This window comes from Silurus aristotelis (assembly GCF_946808225.1).
Source record: "Silurus aristotelis genome assembly, chromosome: 28".
In the NCBI taxonomy this organism is placed as follows: domain Eukaryota; kingdom Metazoa; phylum Chordata; class Actinopteri; order Siluriformes; family Siluridae; genus Silurus; species Silurus aristotelis.
In genome coordinates this window covers 10,360,455-10,376,684 of record NC_139601.1, presented here as the reverse complement: position 1 = coordinate 10,376,684, position 16,230 = coordinate 10,360,455, and the positions used below count along the sequence as shown (strand labels likewise).

Below are 16,230 nucleotides of genomic sequence, written 5' to 3'. Positions count from 1 at the left end.
TGAGTACTTTCAAACTCCCACTGCTTCAGTTAACAGAGTTTAAACCTTTATTCGTGTTTCTAAAATGTTACTGCATTCCAGTGTTTAAGAGTTGCTTTACCTGGAATATGAAAGAGAAATCCAACAGTCTATATCCCACTGTGAGACTAGAGTTTTTGATGATTATTTATGTAAATGCTATGATTCCTCAAAAGCACACGGAAACATTTATCTGGAGCTCCAGCCGCTCACAACACAATATTGATTTTAGATTTGGGATTTGTGAGAGAACTCATTTATTTATTTCCACACTCTGTGATACCAGAAATATAATTAAGTTATGATAATGAACCAACATTATTGCACAGGCCTCTCTGTATTTTTCTTTTCATAATAAAACACCATATATTAAATTAAACTTTCAGAACAAACATGCTAAAGATTATATTATTATCATTTATTTATTTATTTTAGGTCAGAGTCATTTATCCCTATCAAGCTCTCCCTTGGGACATTCCTTTCCATCTGTTGCATTTAATTGTTTATTTCACGAGTTTATGAATTAAATTTGAATATTGTATTGCATTCATTTTTTGTGTAAATAAAAATGTTATGAGTGAAGTTAATAAATGCACAACAGCAAGGCCATTTCTCATTTTGGCTAAACCAGATTGCTTTGTCTTTGGTGCTTTTCTTTGCAGTGAAAAAGAAAAAGAACTGGAATAAACATGACACGGGGCAAGGTGGAGACGTCAAACCGGTTCAAAATGGCAGTCAAGTGTTTATAAAGGAGTTGCGCAGCAGGACGTTCCCCAGGTACAGATGTGTCTCAATTTTACTTTTTATTATCCTTTTATATTTTATTAATATTGTGCATTAATAATAGATCCAAAACAGCAAGTTTTGCATTGCCTCAGGACCAACAATGGATGGCGCTCTTTGATCATAATTCTGATCTCAATGGGCGATTGTGGTGGAAAAATGCAAAGTCATGCACACTAGAATAGCGCAAAATAGAATAGTTATAATTAAATAAATTCAATAATCTTAATAATGCTGTATATCAGAAGACATTTGTATACACAATAGGTTTTATATGAAACAACCAGTAATAATGAGCGTGCATAAGAATAATTTATTCCACATGTAGGAAAAAAAAAGATTTTATATATATTTTTAGAGGTTATCATATAACATTAAATTTGTTATTTTTCAGAAAAAGTGTATCAATACATTATTTATGATGTTGTCAATGTTGTATTGTCATACTGTCCAGGACTAGTGACCCACAAAAGTACGAAAGTATATAGAATAATAATTGAAGATTGATATACACAGTACTAATAAAGATAAACTACAAGAATTCTTTATTAAATCACAAATATTAGCTACACGATACTCTTAACTCTTACCATTTAAAGTTTAGGATAGTCCATACAGTCAGTAAAGGTTTATAAGTCTTCTGTAATGAACTCTAAAATCCCAGGATATAAAGTAGTACTGGCATCATTTAGAACATTTTGAATCGTGCTTCATTGCAGCTCAGAGGATATAGTGGTTAAGCTCAGTGGGAATCAGCTGACCTTGGACTATCTAGAAGAAAATGGCTTCAACGAGCCCATTCTGATCCAGAAGAAAGAGGGCCTTGGGATGACTATGCCTGCTCCCACCTTTTACGTCAGTGATGTGGAAAACTACGTTGGTAAGAACTTGGATGTTTTAAATAGTCACATTTGTAAAAGATTGTTTTAAATCTGTTTATTAACTAGATCTATATTATCTTAACTTGAAGAACTTATTAATTATGTCCGGTTATACTGGTGAAAGTAAGAGCTTGTAAAATGTATAAATGAGAACTATAAGGAAAGTTTACAGTGATCCCCCGGAACTGCGAGTTCTGAATATCCGCTAATTTTGGACCCTTATGGTACCTCAGTAAGTTCATCTAGACATTGTCACTTTAATACAATAATGTGTTTTAAAAATTTGTATGAAATTGTTAGTGAAAACACAGTTTAAAATGTTATTCCTAACATTCCTGAACATTCAGTCCCGCTGCGGATTCCCACGAATTTTAAGATAATCCACAACTTGCTGTTATTTATATTTTTAATGTAATTATTTTAGCATAAAACTCCATAAAAACAATTCCCTATAAGTTTTTTGGTCTGTCCGTGAGAGACCGGGAAAATCAGCAAAACAAATTAGTATGTAAATAAAATTATCCTTCTTTTAGGATTCTGCACATTAAGCACTTTTGACAATGTGGTTTTAGACAATTTTATAAAATTCTTGAAATATTTGTCTTAAAAATATTATTGTAAATAAAAAATACACTTAATATTCGATTTGTAATTGTTCCATTTATTATTTTTTGGCCTGTTATAATCTGGTATTTAAAAGGCCGTTCTGTTACTGTGTTTACATATTTTAAAAAAGCATATTTTAATATTGTGTTGGACAACTGATGTAATTTTGACATAGTCACCACACGGTTTCATATGCATTTCAAGTGAGGTTTGATAATAAGCAAGGTATTGCATTCTGCATTGCTTATTAAAACATAACAGTAGTCCATTAGTTTTGCAACATCATTTACAGTGGCTTGATGAATTTGCCCTTAGTAGTGTTCACTAGAGGGCACCAGTGCATCACAGATTTTTAACCCTGTTACGAGTTTTGCTGAGTCAGTGTTTAGAATCCTACTGAATGGTTCTGAAATGTTTCTTTTGTTTTATTCAGGCCCTGATGTTCTTGTGGATGTTGTTGATGTGACCAAACAAACAGACAGCAAGATGAAGTTAAAAGAATTTGTGGATTATTATTACAGCACAAACAGAAAGAAAGTGTTAAACATCATCAATCTGGAATTCTCACAGACGAGGTGAGCACGACCAACAGTGTGAATTCCTCTAGCATTAAAAGAATGTAATTTAAAGAAACTGTTGATTCACTCACTGGAGCTTTCTCTTAAAACGACACTCATATAATAAAAATGGTGCAGAAATGTATTGTTCTAAAATATGATTATAAAACACTACATGGCCTGATCTTGTGTTGAAAAACTTTAAATTGACAAAAAAAAAAAAAAAAAGACTTTTAGAAATAGATTTTTCTATTATTATAAAAAAAAAAAAAAAGTAGAGATAAAAAACAAGGGTTATAAAAAGAAGTGGTATCTGCACACAAGAGTAAATAAACATTATACAAATTCTAATACACAATTGTATCTGTCTTCAGGAGCATTGGACTGTTTGGGTGAATACAAGCAGAGCTGGCAATTGTTGTTTGTCTCCTTTATTAACTTAAAAAAATAAATCCTATTGACTTTTTTTAGTGAATTTTAAATTGGCCTGTGACGTCTCCTGGTGACATTTTTGAGTGCGTATAAGCTGCATAACTAAAATTCGCAGCACAGAACACATTCTGAAGAAGTTGGTTATCACTTAATGCAAATTCAAATTTTACTTTTCAATACAAATTAAAAATTATTAGGTTTTATTAGGTGATTTTTTACACAACATATTGTTTAGGCTGACTTGCTACAGTATAAAAGTAGAATAGTATAATCCACAGAATAAACAGTCAAGTAACCTAGCATATAAGGTTAGTTAGCCTACTATACTTACTTGAATTCAATTTATAGTCAATATTGTATTCAATGTTAAGGATGTTAGGATGTGAAGTCTAATAGTTAGACTTTGTTGTGTGCGCGCACGCGTGTGTGTGTGTGTGTGTGTGTGTGTGTGTGTGTGGGTGTGTGTGTGTGTAGCTAGTCAGCTTAACTAATTTAGCTAATTATGGATGGGTCATGTGTATAAAGAAATATTTCTTTTTGATTTTGGCTATAACTTAAATTAAAGGTGGTATTAGTATGAAAGCTAAATTATAGAGAATAAGAGACCAAAGGACTACTGATTTGTTCTCTTTAGGAAGAAATTGATCAAAGACTGCTGACACGAACCATCTCTATGAAAGAAGCTAAATGAATCAGCTCAGATTTCAGCATAAAATTAATCAAACTTAATCAAAATTATTTTAAACATTCATATCATTCAGGAAGATAATTTTTTTTTCTTTAAAGGTGGAAATTGTGCAGCTGAAAATTCATTCACAGTTATAAAGAACAGAAACTATGGACACTAGTGTAATAAAGTAACAAAATATACATAGTCTCAGTTTGTCTTCATGTTCTCTGTGTTTTTGTTCCCCAGAATGGCTAGTATTGTTGAGAGTCCGCAGATTGTGAGGAGGCTGTCGTGGGTGGCGAACTACTGGCCTGATGATGCTCTGCTTGGGAAGCCTCAAGTCACCAAATACTGCCTGATCTGCGTGAAGGACAGCTACACCGACTTCCACATTGAGTGTGCTGGTGCCTCGGTGTGGTACCATGTTCTAAAGGTGAATATTTTGAGATTATGTTCTACATTTTATTAGTTGTGTCGTATAATTGGAAAAAAAATGTCAATGCTGTGTGTGTAAATGTTAAATATAGATTTGTTGCATATATGGATAAGTCCTTAGCTACATTCACAAAAACATTTCTGTATTTGACACAGTCCAGGTGCAACCCTGAGGTTTATAGATTAATAAAAAAGATCAATAATAAAAGGTTTTATAAATAAATAATAAATAATAATTGGAAATATACAGATAGATGGATAAATAGATCAAGTCACGTGACAAGTGAAGTGTTTTTTTTAAATTAGTTGTTATTCTACTATATAGATTGTATACGTTGAAATTAAATGTAATATCTCCAGAAGCAGTACAAGAGACTACATAAAGTGCAGATGCATTGTGAGTGTGAGACAAATACTAGGCTAATTATACATAACATGGGCTGTAAATTGTAAGCGCTAAGCTTTCTAGTTCACCCTGAAGGTGATCAAGAGGTTTGAGGTCAGAGCTGTATAGCAGGTCACTGAGGATCTTTCACTCCAACCTATGAAAAGCATATCTTCATATGTAGCTCACAGTGTGCACAGGGACATTGTCATACAGAAATAGATTTGGGTCTCTGATTTCAAGTGAAGGGAAATTGAAATTCTATCGCATCCAGAGACACTCTATACAATTTTGGCCTCCAAGTTTGTGAGAACAGTTTGGGGAAGAACCACAAAGGGTGGAAAATTATATTCAATTAATTTTAAGTTGTATAGCGCTTTTACTGCTGCAGCTATTATTATTATTATTATTATTTGCTGCTTTTAGTGTTTGTTCGCATCGTTTGAATCGAATCAATCACTATGTTGTGAGCGAGCCGATTCCGCAAACTGAGTCACGACAGAACAGATCTAGTGCGACTTTTCCGAAGTTACAAACAAACAGTTTATACAATAGCACTTCAATAAACTTTAACATTTTTACATAATGACAATTATACAGATTTTGCTTATTGTGCTGTTGTTTTGCCTTCATCCGTGACACCAGTGTGTTTTCTTTTCATGTGCTCATGCAATCTGTGGTACTTCCATCCCACACAAGCTCCGCCTTGCATTAGTTGCACATTTATTGTTGCGTTTAATATAAAATGCTCCCATGTCTTGAATGACTTTTGACTGAAACTTTTTCATGCTGCTGGGTGACTTGTACTTTCTGCCATTTTGCAAGCGGCTGTGTTATCTTGTCTTCACGCTAACCCATGACTGGAGCAGCCCAACTAATCGATATAGATTTTAGTTGTATTCATTGACAACAAATTTTATTAGCGATTTTATCAATTAATTGTTGTAGCTCTAATGCTGTTATCTTTTTCTAAGACTTAACTGGATGAGAAGCAGATGGTATCTCACCACTCTGTGATGTCTGTATGTAAAGCCGGACTTTATAATAACTTATAATTTTATACATATCCCACTGACCACCATCTATTTTACTGTGAGGTTGAAAAACTTCCTTTGACAAAATAAGACAGTGGTTTCTTAGTTTAAAAAATCCCGGCCATGACTCATTTAGTGTTTCATCGACTCAATTTGCAAGGTTTGCTCTATAAACATAAAGGAAGGCTGTGCTGCTCACTTGTTCCACAGACCTAATGCTGTAATATGTAATCAAACAGGCCACCAGAAAGTTTCCACTTTCTTATGACAGCTAACAGCGGTAACATTTAATCCTGCAGACTGACAGGGTCAAAGAAGTTAAGAAATCATTATGCAAAAAAAAAAAAAAAAAAAAAAAAAAAAAAAAAATGGTTTCTAAACTAAAACAGCCAATAAAAAATACATATATAAAACTGTGTTTCTGTCACAGAGGACACACAGACTTCATATAGACCTGTGAGACGCCTTCTGTGAGTTCTAGCTAAGATGGAGGTAAACTCCCCAACTAAAGGAAACAGGGAAAGGAAACACCAACAGCAAGTATTTTAATAGAGCACAAGTTACCAGAACAGCTTCAGTTTGCCTTGGCGTTCTTTCTGCAGAGGTGTGGAGCTTTACTGCTGGAGTGAAACAATAAATTCCATCAATTAGAATGTTAGTATGGGAGGTGAGGGAAAAGTCTACAGCTCCCATAAGAGTTTGTTTGAGATCCAGTGATCCAGACTGTTGTGGAACTAGGTTTAGTTTATTGTCTCAAAAATTCCCTTTATTTTTCAAAGGTAAAAACTGAATTTTTACATATACTATCCACTCATACAACTTTACATACACATGACCGCTGATAATGTTTAAGCTATTTGGGCTGAAAATATCAGTCTGAATAGGGATCAGATTTAGGGGCATTTTATTCTATGCAATCTCCCAATCACGGCTGTCATTGACATAATAAACTGAATGCATTGAATAAGACAAGAAAGCAAGGCTGAGTTGAGATGAGTCCTTTCAAGATCCTGAAAGACAGGGGGACTTGTTAGCCATGTTAGCCCATAAATGTATACACCAGTCACCACTGCTGATAGTTCTGTTTTCTCAAGCATTTATCAATCTAAGTTGTAATTGTATACTGTTTTCCAACAAGTAATATAGTTAAATGTAGCTGTTGCCCAAAATTCATTAATAAACCTGTTAACTTTTTAAATATTTTTATTACAAATGTTTCATAATACACCAGTATATATTTGTTTGTACAAATTGATCAAGCAGCACATAAAAAACTAATCTGCTCCTAATTAACTAAACCCCCCAAACTTACATAGTTACATGATAAAAGTTGCAAACCTGACATGACCTACTAAATATTATGAACATTCGCTAAGAACTAAGATTCAGTCAGAGCAAAGTTAAACAGAATTAAACTGTAATAAACAAAACAACGCTCTGCTTTCTCCTTCACAAAGTAACTCATTGTTCTGTTGCTTTGAAATGTCACTGATTCTTATATCCTAATACTATACTGCACAAATATTTGTGGATTAACTGAATTCAGTACAACTCAGTGGGAAAATCTGGAAGACAGCAGCATTGTAGACACGTGTATTTTAACCCAGAGCAGCAACTAAATTCCCAGTTTCAATGATTAAATTTGACGTATGCTTGCAGTGCATTATGGGAATAAAGACAGGAACTACCACTGTATTAATCTTATAATGGGCTCCATGTGTTCCAGCCTTTGGGACATAAAAAGTTGATGATCTCAGAAAAACTCTACTAGACATGAGTTATAGCATTTGTGACATATATAACAAATTGCCTTCGTCCTCAGGGTGAGAAGATCTTCTTTCTGATCAAGCCAACCTCTGCCAACCTGTCTCTATACGAGCGATGGAGATCATCCTCCAACCATAGCGAGATGTTTTTCGCCGATCAGGTGGACAAGTGCTACAAATGCACGCTGAAGCAGGGCCAAACGCTCTTCGTTCCATCAGGTAATCACTGTGTTGTTCAAAGTGTTGTGGTGTTTTCAGAACCTGAAAAGCTATTTTACTCTTTAAACCTGAACTTCTTTGTAGACTTGTAACATTTTATTATAACTTGTTATGCATTTAGTAGCTAAATGTATGTGGACAAAAGACCATCTTGAGCTGATCATTCCATTCCAGAGTTATCTCCCCCTTTTCCCATTATTTGTACCTATACTCTTTTTGGGAATGATTTTGGGGTTTATTTGGGAATTTGAGCCACAAGAGCATTAATGATGTTTAGTGTGGAGGACTGGCATGTTGTCAGTGTTCTACTTTATTCCAAAGGTTTTTGAGTGGGTCTTCCAAAGGTTTTTGAGTTGAGGAGCCTGTGCTGGACACCAACTTTGGCAAATCATGCCTTCATACACTTCACTTTGTGCCAGCTTTCACTTTGTCATGGTAGAACAGGTTTTGGGTTTTCAGTTCCAGTGAAAAACTATACAATAATGTGCTTGTGGCAATAGTTTTTGCAGAAGAACCACATACAGTATGGCTGTGGTGGTCAGGTGTCCACAAACTTTTGTTCATATGGTTTATATTAAAAAACATGTCTAAAACAATTTAGACAAACAGTTTTTGAATATGTGTAGTAGCAAGGCAATTAAAGTAGATTAAATTCTTGTAATGAGTGAAAGTTTTTTATGATTTAACCACAAGCTAAGTCCCCTAGTTAGTAAATGTGTGGTTTGGCAAACCCCTTTTCACTGTAGCTTTGTTCTGCCAAAGGCCAAAGTTGGGTTTTACTACTTAGAATTTGTATAAATTATTGCTTACTTTGAAGCCTCAACCATGAATATATTTGAGTAAATAATAAAAAAAAACATTGAATACATAAATTATTTTCAACATTGCTTTGATTATAATCCTGCAAAAATATTTTTGGGCAAAAAAGCATTTTAAAAAGCATTGCGGTTAAAAGAAAAATAATAAGTTTGCATTTTTTTAGCTAGCTGCGCATTGTTTCACTCAGTGAATGTCAAGCCGTGAAAAGTTACGTGTCATAGTTTTAGTCATATTTTTTTGAACTTGTGTATGTCGCTGCCCTAGGATGGATTAATGCAGTATTGACCCCTGTGGACTGTCTCGCCTTCGCTGGACATTTTGTTCACAATCTAAGTGTTGAAATGCAGATGAGGTAAGTGACATCTTCTTACAATAGAACAATCTTTAATTTAATGTAATAGTGATAATTCTTTTCCAGAAGGTATGTGGTAGCTCATGATGCAAAACATTTCTCCAAATTTGCTACTTCAGGTGTATGAATGTTTATACCTGTTTTTTCAATGTTTCTATAGTGTTTAAATCGAAGAGTCAGACTCAAGGGCATGTAGTAGGCTGAAGTACTCTTCCATTGCACTTTTCATTAATTCATACTGTAAAGGCCAATTTGCCTTCTCTCCACTCAGAGCATATGAGGTGGAAAAAAGATTCAAGGTCACAAGTCTCACTCCATTTCCCAACTTTGAGACAGCGTGCTGGTACGTAGGGAGGCATTACCTGGAGAGGTTTAAAAGTGAGTACTTCTTTGTATATTGAATGTTATTTGGGCTGATGTAATTTATGCGCTCATTTACAACCCTACATGCAGTCAAATGGGATAATAAAGTCATGGTCACACTACACTTTCAGCATGCAAAAATTATTTAGAGACCTCTTGTGAATATGGGTAGCAACCGGACATGACACCACACGCCAATGTAAAAAATATACAACACTGCAAACCAGGTTATTTTAATGTTGGTTTTATATGTTTAAGCTGTGTTGTATGGTGCAACTCCGCTAATATTATTAGCCCTGTCTTCGTTATGTATTTTCTGTAGCGTGACATGTTGATCTTCTAATGGTCACACATCTTCGCGATATAAATTCGCAGGTCAGACTTTCATTTTGGTGAATCAATTTAATACAATTTTTTTTGATATAATAAACTTAAGGTAAAAACAGGTCCAGGTGGTTCACTATTTGTTGTTGCTGAGGATGGCTCCACATGAACAGCCTAAAGATACATTAGATTAGTATGGATAGTTCCAATTAGGAACCATTGAGAACCAAGCCTGGTTTCTTCTTCACAACATCTCAGGGAGTTTTTCTTAGCCACTGTCTCTACTGGTTTGCTCAATATGCATTTGTTATGGTTTTTTGTCTCAATGAAAAATTGCCATTGACTAAAGGAGCAGAAAAAAAGTTGCATAATATGATGTTGTGAGTCTCCCTGGCAATCCTGGAATAGGAACACACAGCCTGCACTGAATTTGGAGGGAAATCTGGAGTCATGCTGGTATGTTATATGCCACGTGACACTTGTCAAATGTCTTTAGGCACAAAACAAGTCTGACTACACACTGACAAACAAAATTCACAGCACATCAGGAAAGAGAGTGTGTGAGTGTGTAAACATAAAATAGTGTTACACCGTTGCTAATATGTCCAGCAAGAAAACTGATAGCCAACCTGTGACCAAAAACAGTAGATGCAATGTGCTTTTCTCTTTATTTTTGTCATTTAAACTTTGTTATATGCGGGTCGTAGCTTTCTAGCGTGCTAACAACATCTTACCTCTTTGACAGGCTGTTGAACAAAATATACTGTTTAGGCAATAAAAAACATGGAGAATACAAATAATTCAGTTTCTAAAATGTTGTCAGAACTGTGATATTTTAGCTTACTGGAATTGGTAGGATCTTTTAAAGATCTCTGATGAAGATTAAGTCATTACAACAATACACTGTGAGATTACAGTGGAGCAACTTGATTTGTGGTTTTTTGTGTTTTTTTTTTTTTATCTGGTACTCGGTAACTGTGACTGTCACTCTCTTGGGTACGTTAAAGTTTTTTTTTTTTCATTAATCTTCTGCAATACTGAGGAAGTGGCAGCATTTAATTATACCCACAGAGCCAGAAATAATTGAACCATATGCAAAACTTTATAATACTATACAATCAAAGAGCTTGACAGTTTATCATTTAGGTTATACATTTATAGACATATAGCGAAATTCCAACAATTTATATTGTTTTGCTTTTAAGGAGGGGTAAAATTGAGAAACAATACTCCTTCACTATTTTAAGGCCCCAAAACCTCAGCGCAAGTCTAGTTATTGATTTCCTAGTAGCATAAAGCAATTTATGATTAGTTACCATTTTTACCATTTCGTTACAACTATAAAATATTTGATTAAAATCTAAAAGAACAAATCGAGGGCAAACAAAGTTACAAAAGGAGTTGGGTCATAATGGATCCTCCTGTTTCCAGCTGAGGCCTGCTGAGCAGATGAGGAAATCTCATACAGCAAAGAATATTATTGCAGTTGTTAGATCAGTGCATCATGGAGTTCACAGATGATTAGCTTCAAAAGGCAGAATCACTTGCTCCATTACAACCAAGTTTTAAACTCTTCTCAGCTGGCCTTCTGCTCTCTATTTATCTTTCCACCATTTTCTTCAGTGCGCTCACGTTTCTTAATTTTGCCAGATCTCAGTAGTACACGCACAGCTGGACGGTTTGACGACAACACTTGCTCCCAGAGCTATCTAGTGTTCAGATACTCGGGAAAGAGAGTAATTTTTCAGGGTCATCTTTTTGAGCTCCATGTGTGATTCAGGTGTGTCTGTGTTAGTGTGTGTGTGACTCATTCCTCCAACAGGCCTCTTGGCTCATTGCCAGACCCAGTGCTCCCCTCTGTCCACTTTTTTCAGCCTTCACTTTATGTTCATGTTGTTAATTTTAATGCAGTGAGCAGCATGTTTCCTGTAATGGCCATGTAGCCAGTCCAATGTAATCAATGTCGAAGTGTGTGTTTAGAAAAAGGCACGCAACTGTTTCAGGCCCAGGCAGATTGGAGCAATCAGTTTGATGTATGAATGGTCATTGTTATTGGACAGTAATGGCTGCAGTTGCCAGTGGACTCTATTTTTATTTCTGATATAATATCCCCCTGCCTTTTGACAGAGAGAGACCAATTTCTTTAAAGTTGGACGTAGTTCCGAATTACTTAGCAGTGTCAAAGGACTCATCCCCATGTGCTATTTTATAACGAGAATGTCAAGTGTAGTTCTTAAAACGGTGAAGATGTACAGTGAAAACACAGAGGCATTAAACATTGAGAAATTGCTCAATTTTTTTTTTATTTTGATATAAAATTACACTTCTGGCTTTCAGTTTTCATAAGCAGATTAGATATATCACTAAGGTCTTGGGTTTTTTTTTCTTTTTTCTAATAGTCTTTTCAAACCGAGCACCACTGCACTGGCCCTGATTAGTTACATGGTAGCCACTCTAACAAAATGTAAAAGAGCACACATACATTTGCACACACCCGGTCTCTAGTTATGGAAGAAAAGAGTGACAAAATACAGTATATGTAGATATTGCCATCAATTGGTTCACAGCACGCATTTTTGATTGCTGTCAATAACTTTATAAAATCAGTTTTCTACTAATTTCTTCATTTTTATTTATGTTGGCGATTTATTTTATTTTTATTTGATTAATGATGGAAGAACAGTTCAGATAAATTGGTAATCAAACAGCAACCAAAAAGTAAATAGACAATGATTAGGATTATGTACCTAGAAACATGAATGCTTAATATAAATATTAATTTAAGGGTAGACCCATGAGATTGTATGTTAGAAATGTAATATCACACCTACTTAACCTATACAATTTGTTTCAGTAATGCATGGCAATGAAGAAATTAAGTTGTATGCCTTTTGTTTACTTTGAAGGTTTACATAAGGCAAATAAACAACCAGCAGCTTACCTTGTACATGGTGCCAAAATTATCAATGGAGCTTTTAGATCATGGACTAAAAAACAGGTAGGTATTGACTTTTATTTAATTATTGATCTGTCTAAGCTTCAAATGTGTTTGAATGAGTTCTTTAATGATTTTTTTCCTTACTAAAGGCCCTTCTTGAACATGAAGATGAGCTTCCTGAAAACATGAAACCTACACAGCTTATTAAAGACCTTGCCAAAGAGATTCGGATTGCTGAGGTAAGAAAGCTTTGTTTTCTATTTCTAAGAATTACAGTAAATGTTGTATACATGCTTAGCTTAATTTTTTCTTTTAGTATTGCAACCAGAATTGATAACCGATAATGGTATCTTGTCATGCAGAATGCAACTAAAGCCATAAAGAGTGAGTTGAGCAACTCCAAGCCTCCAGCAGAAGAACCCCCGTCAGCCCCTTCAGAACCAGAAGAGCCGATGTCTCCATCCCATATGTCCACTCCACCTCGAGACAAACCAGCCAGGAAAAAAGCCACCAAACCTCCAAAACCACCGAAACCACCCAAGATGCCCAAGGCCCCAAAGCCTCCCAAAGTCCCTAAAGTGAAAGAGGGCGGCAAGAAGAAAGTGAAAAAAGTGAAAGAAAGTGGCCTGCCAGAGAAAAAACCATCCAGCCTGGCAGCTCTTGAGTCCCATGCAAAGGACATCCTCAGCAAGATGGACCAGCCTAAAAAAGTAAATCTGTCTCACAGAATCAGCCGAATTTGAGTAACATTTTGAGAAATGTTTAAAATGTGAGAACTTCTTTTAGTCATTTCCTAATACCTTTGATTTTCCAGGCTCCAAAGAGTGTGATGAGCTTCATGGAAAAGGAGACAAATAAGCAGAACAGTGTGGAGAAGTTTGAGATGCGAGAACCTAACAAGAACAAAACAGAAGCAAAATGGAAATATAAGGTAAGACCACCTTTAGTTGAAAGAGCTGAACCTGTTGTTGCCTACAAAGCATACCTTATGATTCTTTAATGTAAAATCAACCGGCTTTGAACATTAATACAATTGGTGTTAAACTCTTTCCAAGTGGTAAAAACGAAAAGGGGGACCGGTCCAAAAGTGATTTACACATCTCAGATTAAAGCAATCACCAGAAATAATTCTGTGACTCAGTCATCCTTTCTGTTTGGAGCTCATCAAAGGCAGCAGCCCTTCACCCCAGCTTAGAGTTTTTACCTAATGCATTTACACTATGTCATATCCCTGACATCCTCACTAAGTATTTACATATGCCTCCCATTTCTGCTGCAAAAAGTAAGCATGTTGTTTGATTATTGTTAGATGACATGGGAGGGCTTTTGAAGGAAAAGCTTAATTCTGGTGAACGGAAGACATTAGAAAGCTTTGGTTTCATGGAAAAGTCAATGCCAAACGGCCCTGGGATGTTTGTAGTCGCTCCAAGTTATTTCTTCCAAACGCTCCTTTGCAGCTCCCCAAGCACTTACAGATGGAGGGAGTCTTGGCTATATGTTCACCAAGGTCATCAGACCCCATGTGTTCTGTCTTTCATTCTTTATCACTTTCAACACTGAAACAACTGGACTACACAGACTGATCTAAAGCTTGACTGTGTTGCATATCTTACAGTAAAGATTATTCACTATTTGCTTCTCTGATTCATCTTTTAAGATTTTTGTCTCTCCAGCCTTTATCAAAATTATGTCTGATTAACGCGATCTGTTCCTCTCTTGCAGAATAGCAAACCAGATTCACTACTAAAAATGGAGGAAGAGCACAAATTCGAAAAAACGCCTCTCGGACATAGAGACAATAGATTTTCCTTTACAATGTCTCACAAGAAATTGCTGGGGTATGTATATCATTGTATACAATGTATAACAGAGCTTATTTTATTGATACTCAGGTTTCCGATGGCCCCTTTTGATTTATATAGAGGTGCTGCAATTACATGATTTAAAATGTTCCACATCAGAAAAACTGAGACATGTAATTCATATTTTACACTTGAAGCTGTTTGGATGTTTTCAACCTCATATTCCTGACAGTGTTACTATTCTATCTCTCACATGTTAGTTTTATGATTCATTTTGTTCATTTAGTCCTTTGTGGATGCTCTGTTGATGGTTCTAACAACACGATGTTTCCCTCAGGACAAAGACACTGAAGCCACAGACCAACTCGAGTTTGTTTGGCTCCTTACAGAACGTGAAAGAAGACAAAGCCAAGCCAGTACGAGACGAGTATGAGTACGTCTCAGATGAAGGCGAACTCAAAATTGACGAGTTTCCCATCAGGAGGAAAAAGGCTCCAGTTAAAAGGGACTTTTCCTGTGAGTAGTGCCAGTGTAGCAAGTTTATACAGAATAAAAAGCAGCATTTTACTCCATATGGAACAATTTACTGTTAGTACTTTAGATGATCATTTTTCAGGAAATGAATTATAAAGCCTTTGGGATGCAGTTATATCACTTACACTTGTTTCTAGTCTATATTATTTTTAAAGGTCACCTTTTGCCTTTTTCAGTTCTGTCAAACATCCGGGCATCAGAGCCAATCCAGACGTCAAAAAAGCCAAAAATGCAGTCTGCGGATATTAAGGTAAGTTGAGGATCCTTTATAGTTCTTCTTAAAGGACTTGAAGCCAAGGACAATTAAAGGATCAACAACCGCAACTTTTTTCTCTAAACAGACAATGACATGAACTTGAAGATGCTGATTAATTTCAAATTCTACAAAATTGGGACTTAATCACCATCTATTATTTCATGAAGTAACTAATAGATTCCTTCTGGGTGTGTTTAAAATATACTCTCTACAATAGAGATCATATGTGTTGGCACCCAGATCCCAGCGCTGGGCGGGCGTTCAGGCATTGCAGTAATTCCCCTTAATGTTCCAACTTAAACCAACACACAGAGGAATTCAAAGAGAGAAAGCCACAGGGCCGAGCAAAGTGTCACCACATGACGGATGAAGGAAATATCTGTGGTGTGAATGGACAGCGTACGCAATCAACAACATACACAAATACAGACAGTGACAGGCTGTAGGGGGTCAATAAGTGAACTGATGGATTTTTAATGCTTAAATCTATACCTTCCAAGATCTAACTTATTTAACTCAATACTTAATCAAGTTATTTTTTAATATATGTCTGTTCCAGACCATAATAAACCAGAAGGCCTTGACAAACCAAATAAAGTTTCTTTTATACTCGGTAACAATAATTCACTACATAAAACCTTGCAATAAGTAGTATGTTTATTAAGCTTAATATTAGATTGCTTAATAAGGCATAATTACAGAGACATTGGCATGCATTCAGTTTAAATATCTAAAAACCAAGTGGAACAATGTCTCTTCACACTTTGCCATGTATTGAGAAGGAAAGGAGAGCAGATGCAGGTGCAGAAAAAATGTTAATAGCAGTGAAAAATGTACAAACAAAAACAAAACAAAAACAAGATAATTAAATCAAACTAAACAACAGACATAACATGAAAACTTTACCCGGATTATGAAGCGTAATAACAACTGGAAAAAAGACAGAGTGCCTTGAACCGTGAGTGTCAAAGTGAATGTGAATCAGGTGTGCAAACAAACATGTGCTGTTACTGTTAACTCTTGCATGAATTTTAAAAATGTGCTATATATATTTTA

General features: G+C 35.4%; 1 protein-coding gene across 1 annotated transcript in view; it reads left to right on the top strand.

The window, feature by feature from the left end:
* The window catches only part of phf2 (PHD finger protein 2), a 48,353-nt gene that overhangs the window by 19,197 nt on the left and 12,926 nt on the right, over nt 1-16,230 (top strand). Inside the window, exons 3-16 of the mRNA XM_083534072.1 lie at nt 681-795; nt 1,521-1,681; nt 2,722-2,863; nt 4,194-4,380; nt 7,624-7,786; nt 8,870-8,957; nt 9,229-9,335; nt 12,551-12,642; nt 12,732-12,821; nt 12,945-13,292; nt 13,397-13,513; nt 14,305-14,420; nt 14,722-14,900; nt 15,095-15,168. Coding sequence (XP_083390198.1) covers nt 681-795; nt 1,521-1,681; nt 2,722-2,863; nt 4,194-4,380; nt 7,624-7,786; nt 8,870-8,957; nt 9,229-9,335; nt 12,551-12,642; nt 12,732-12,821; nt 12,945-13,292; nt 13,397-13,513; nt 14,305-14,420; nt 14,722-14,900; nt 15,095-15,168 — 1,979 coding nt within the window. The remainder of the gene's footprint in view (nt 1-680; nt 796-1,520; nt 1,682-2,721; nt 2,864-4,193; nt 4,381-7,623; nt 7,787-8,869; nt 8,958-9,228; nt 9,336-12,550; nt 12,643-12,731; nt 12,822-12,944; nt 13,293-13,396; nt 13,514-14,304; nt 14,421-14,721; nt 14,901-15,094; nt 15,169-16,230) is intronic.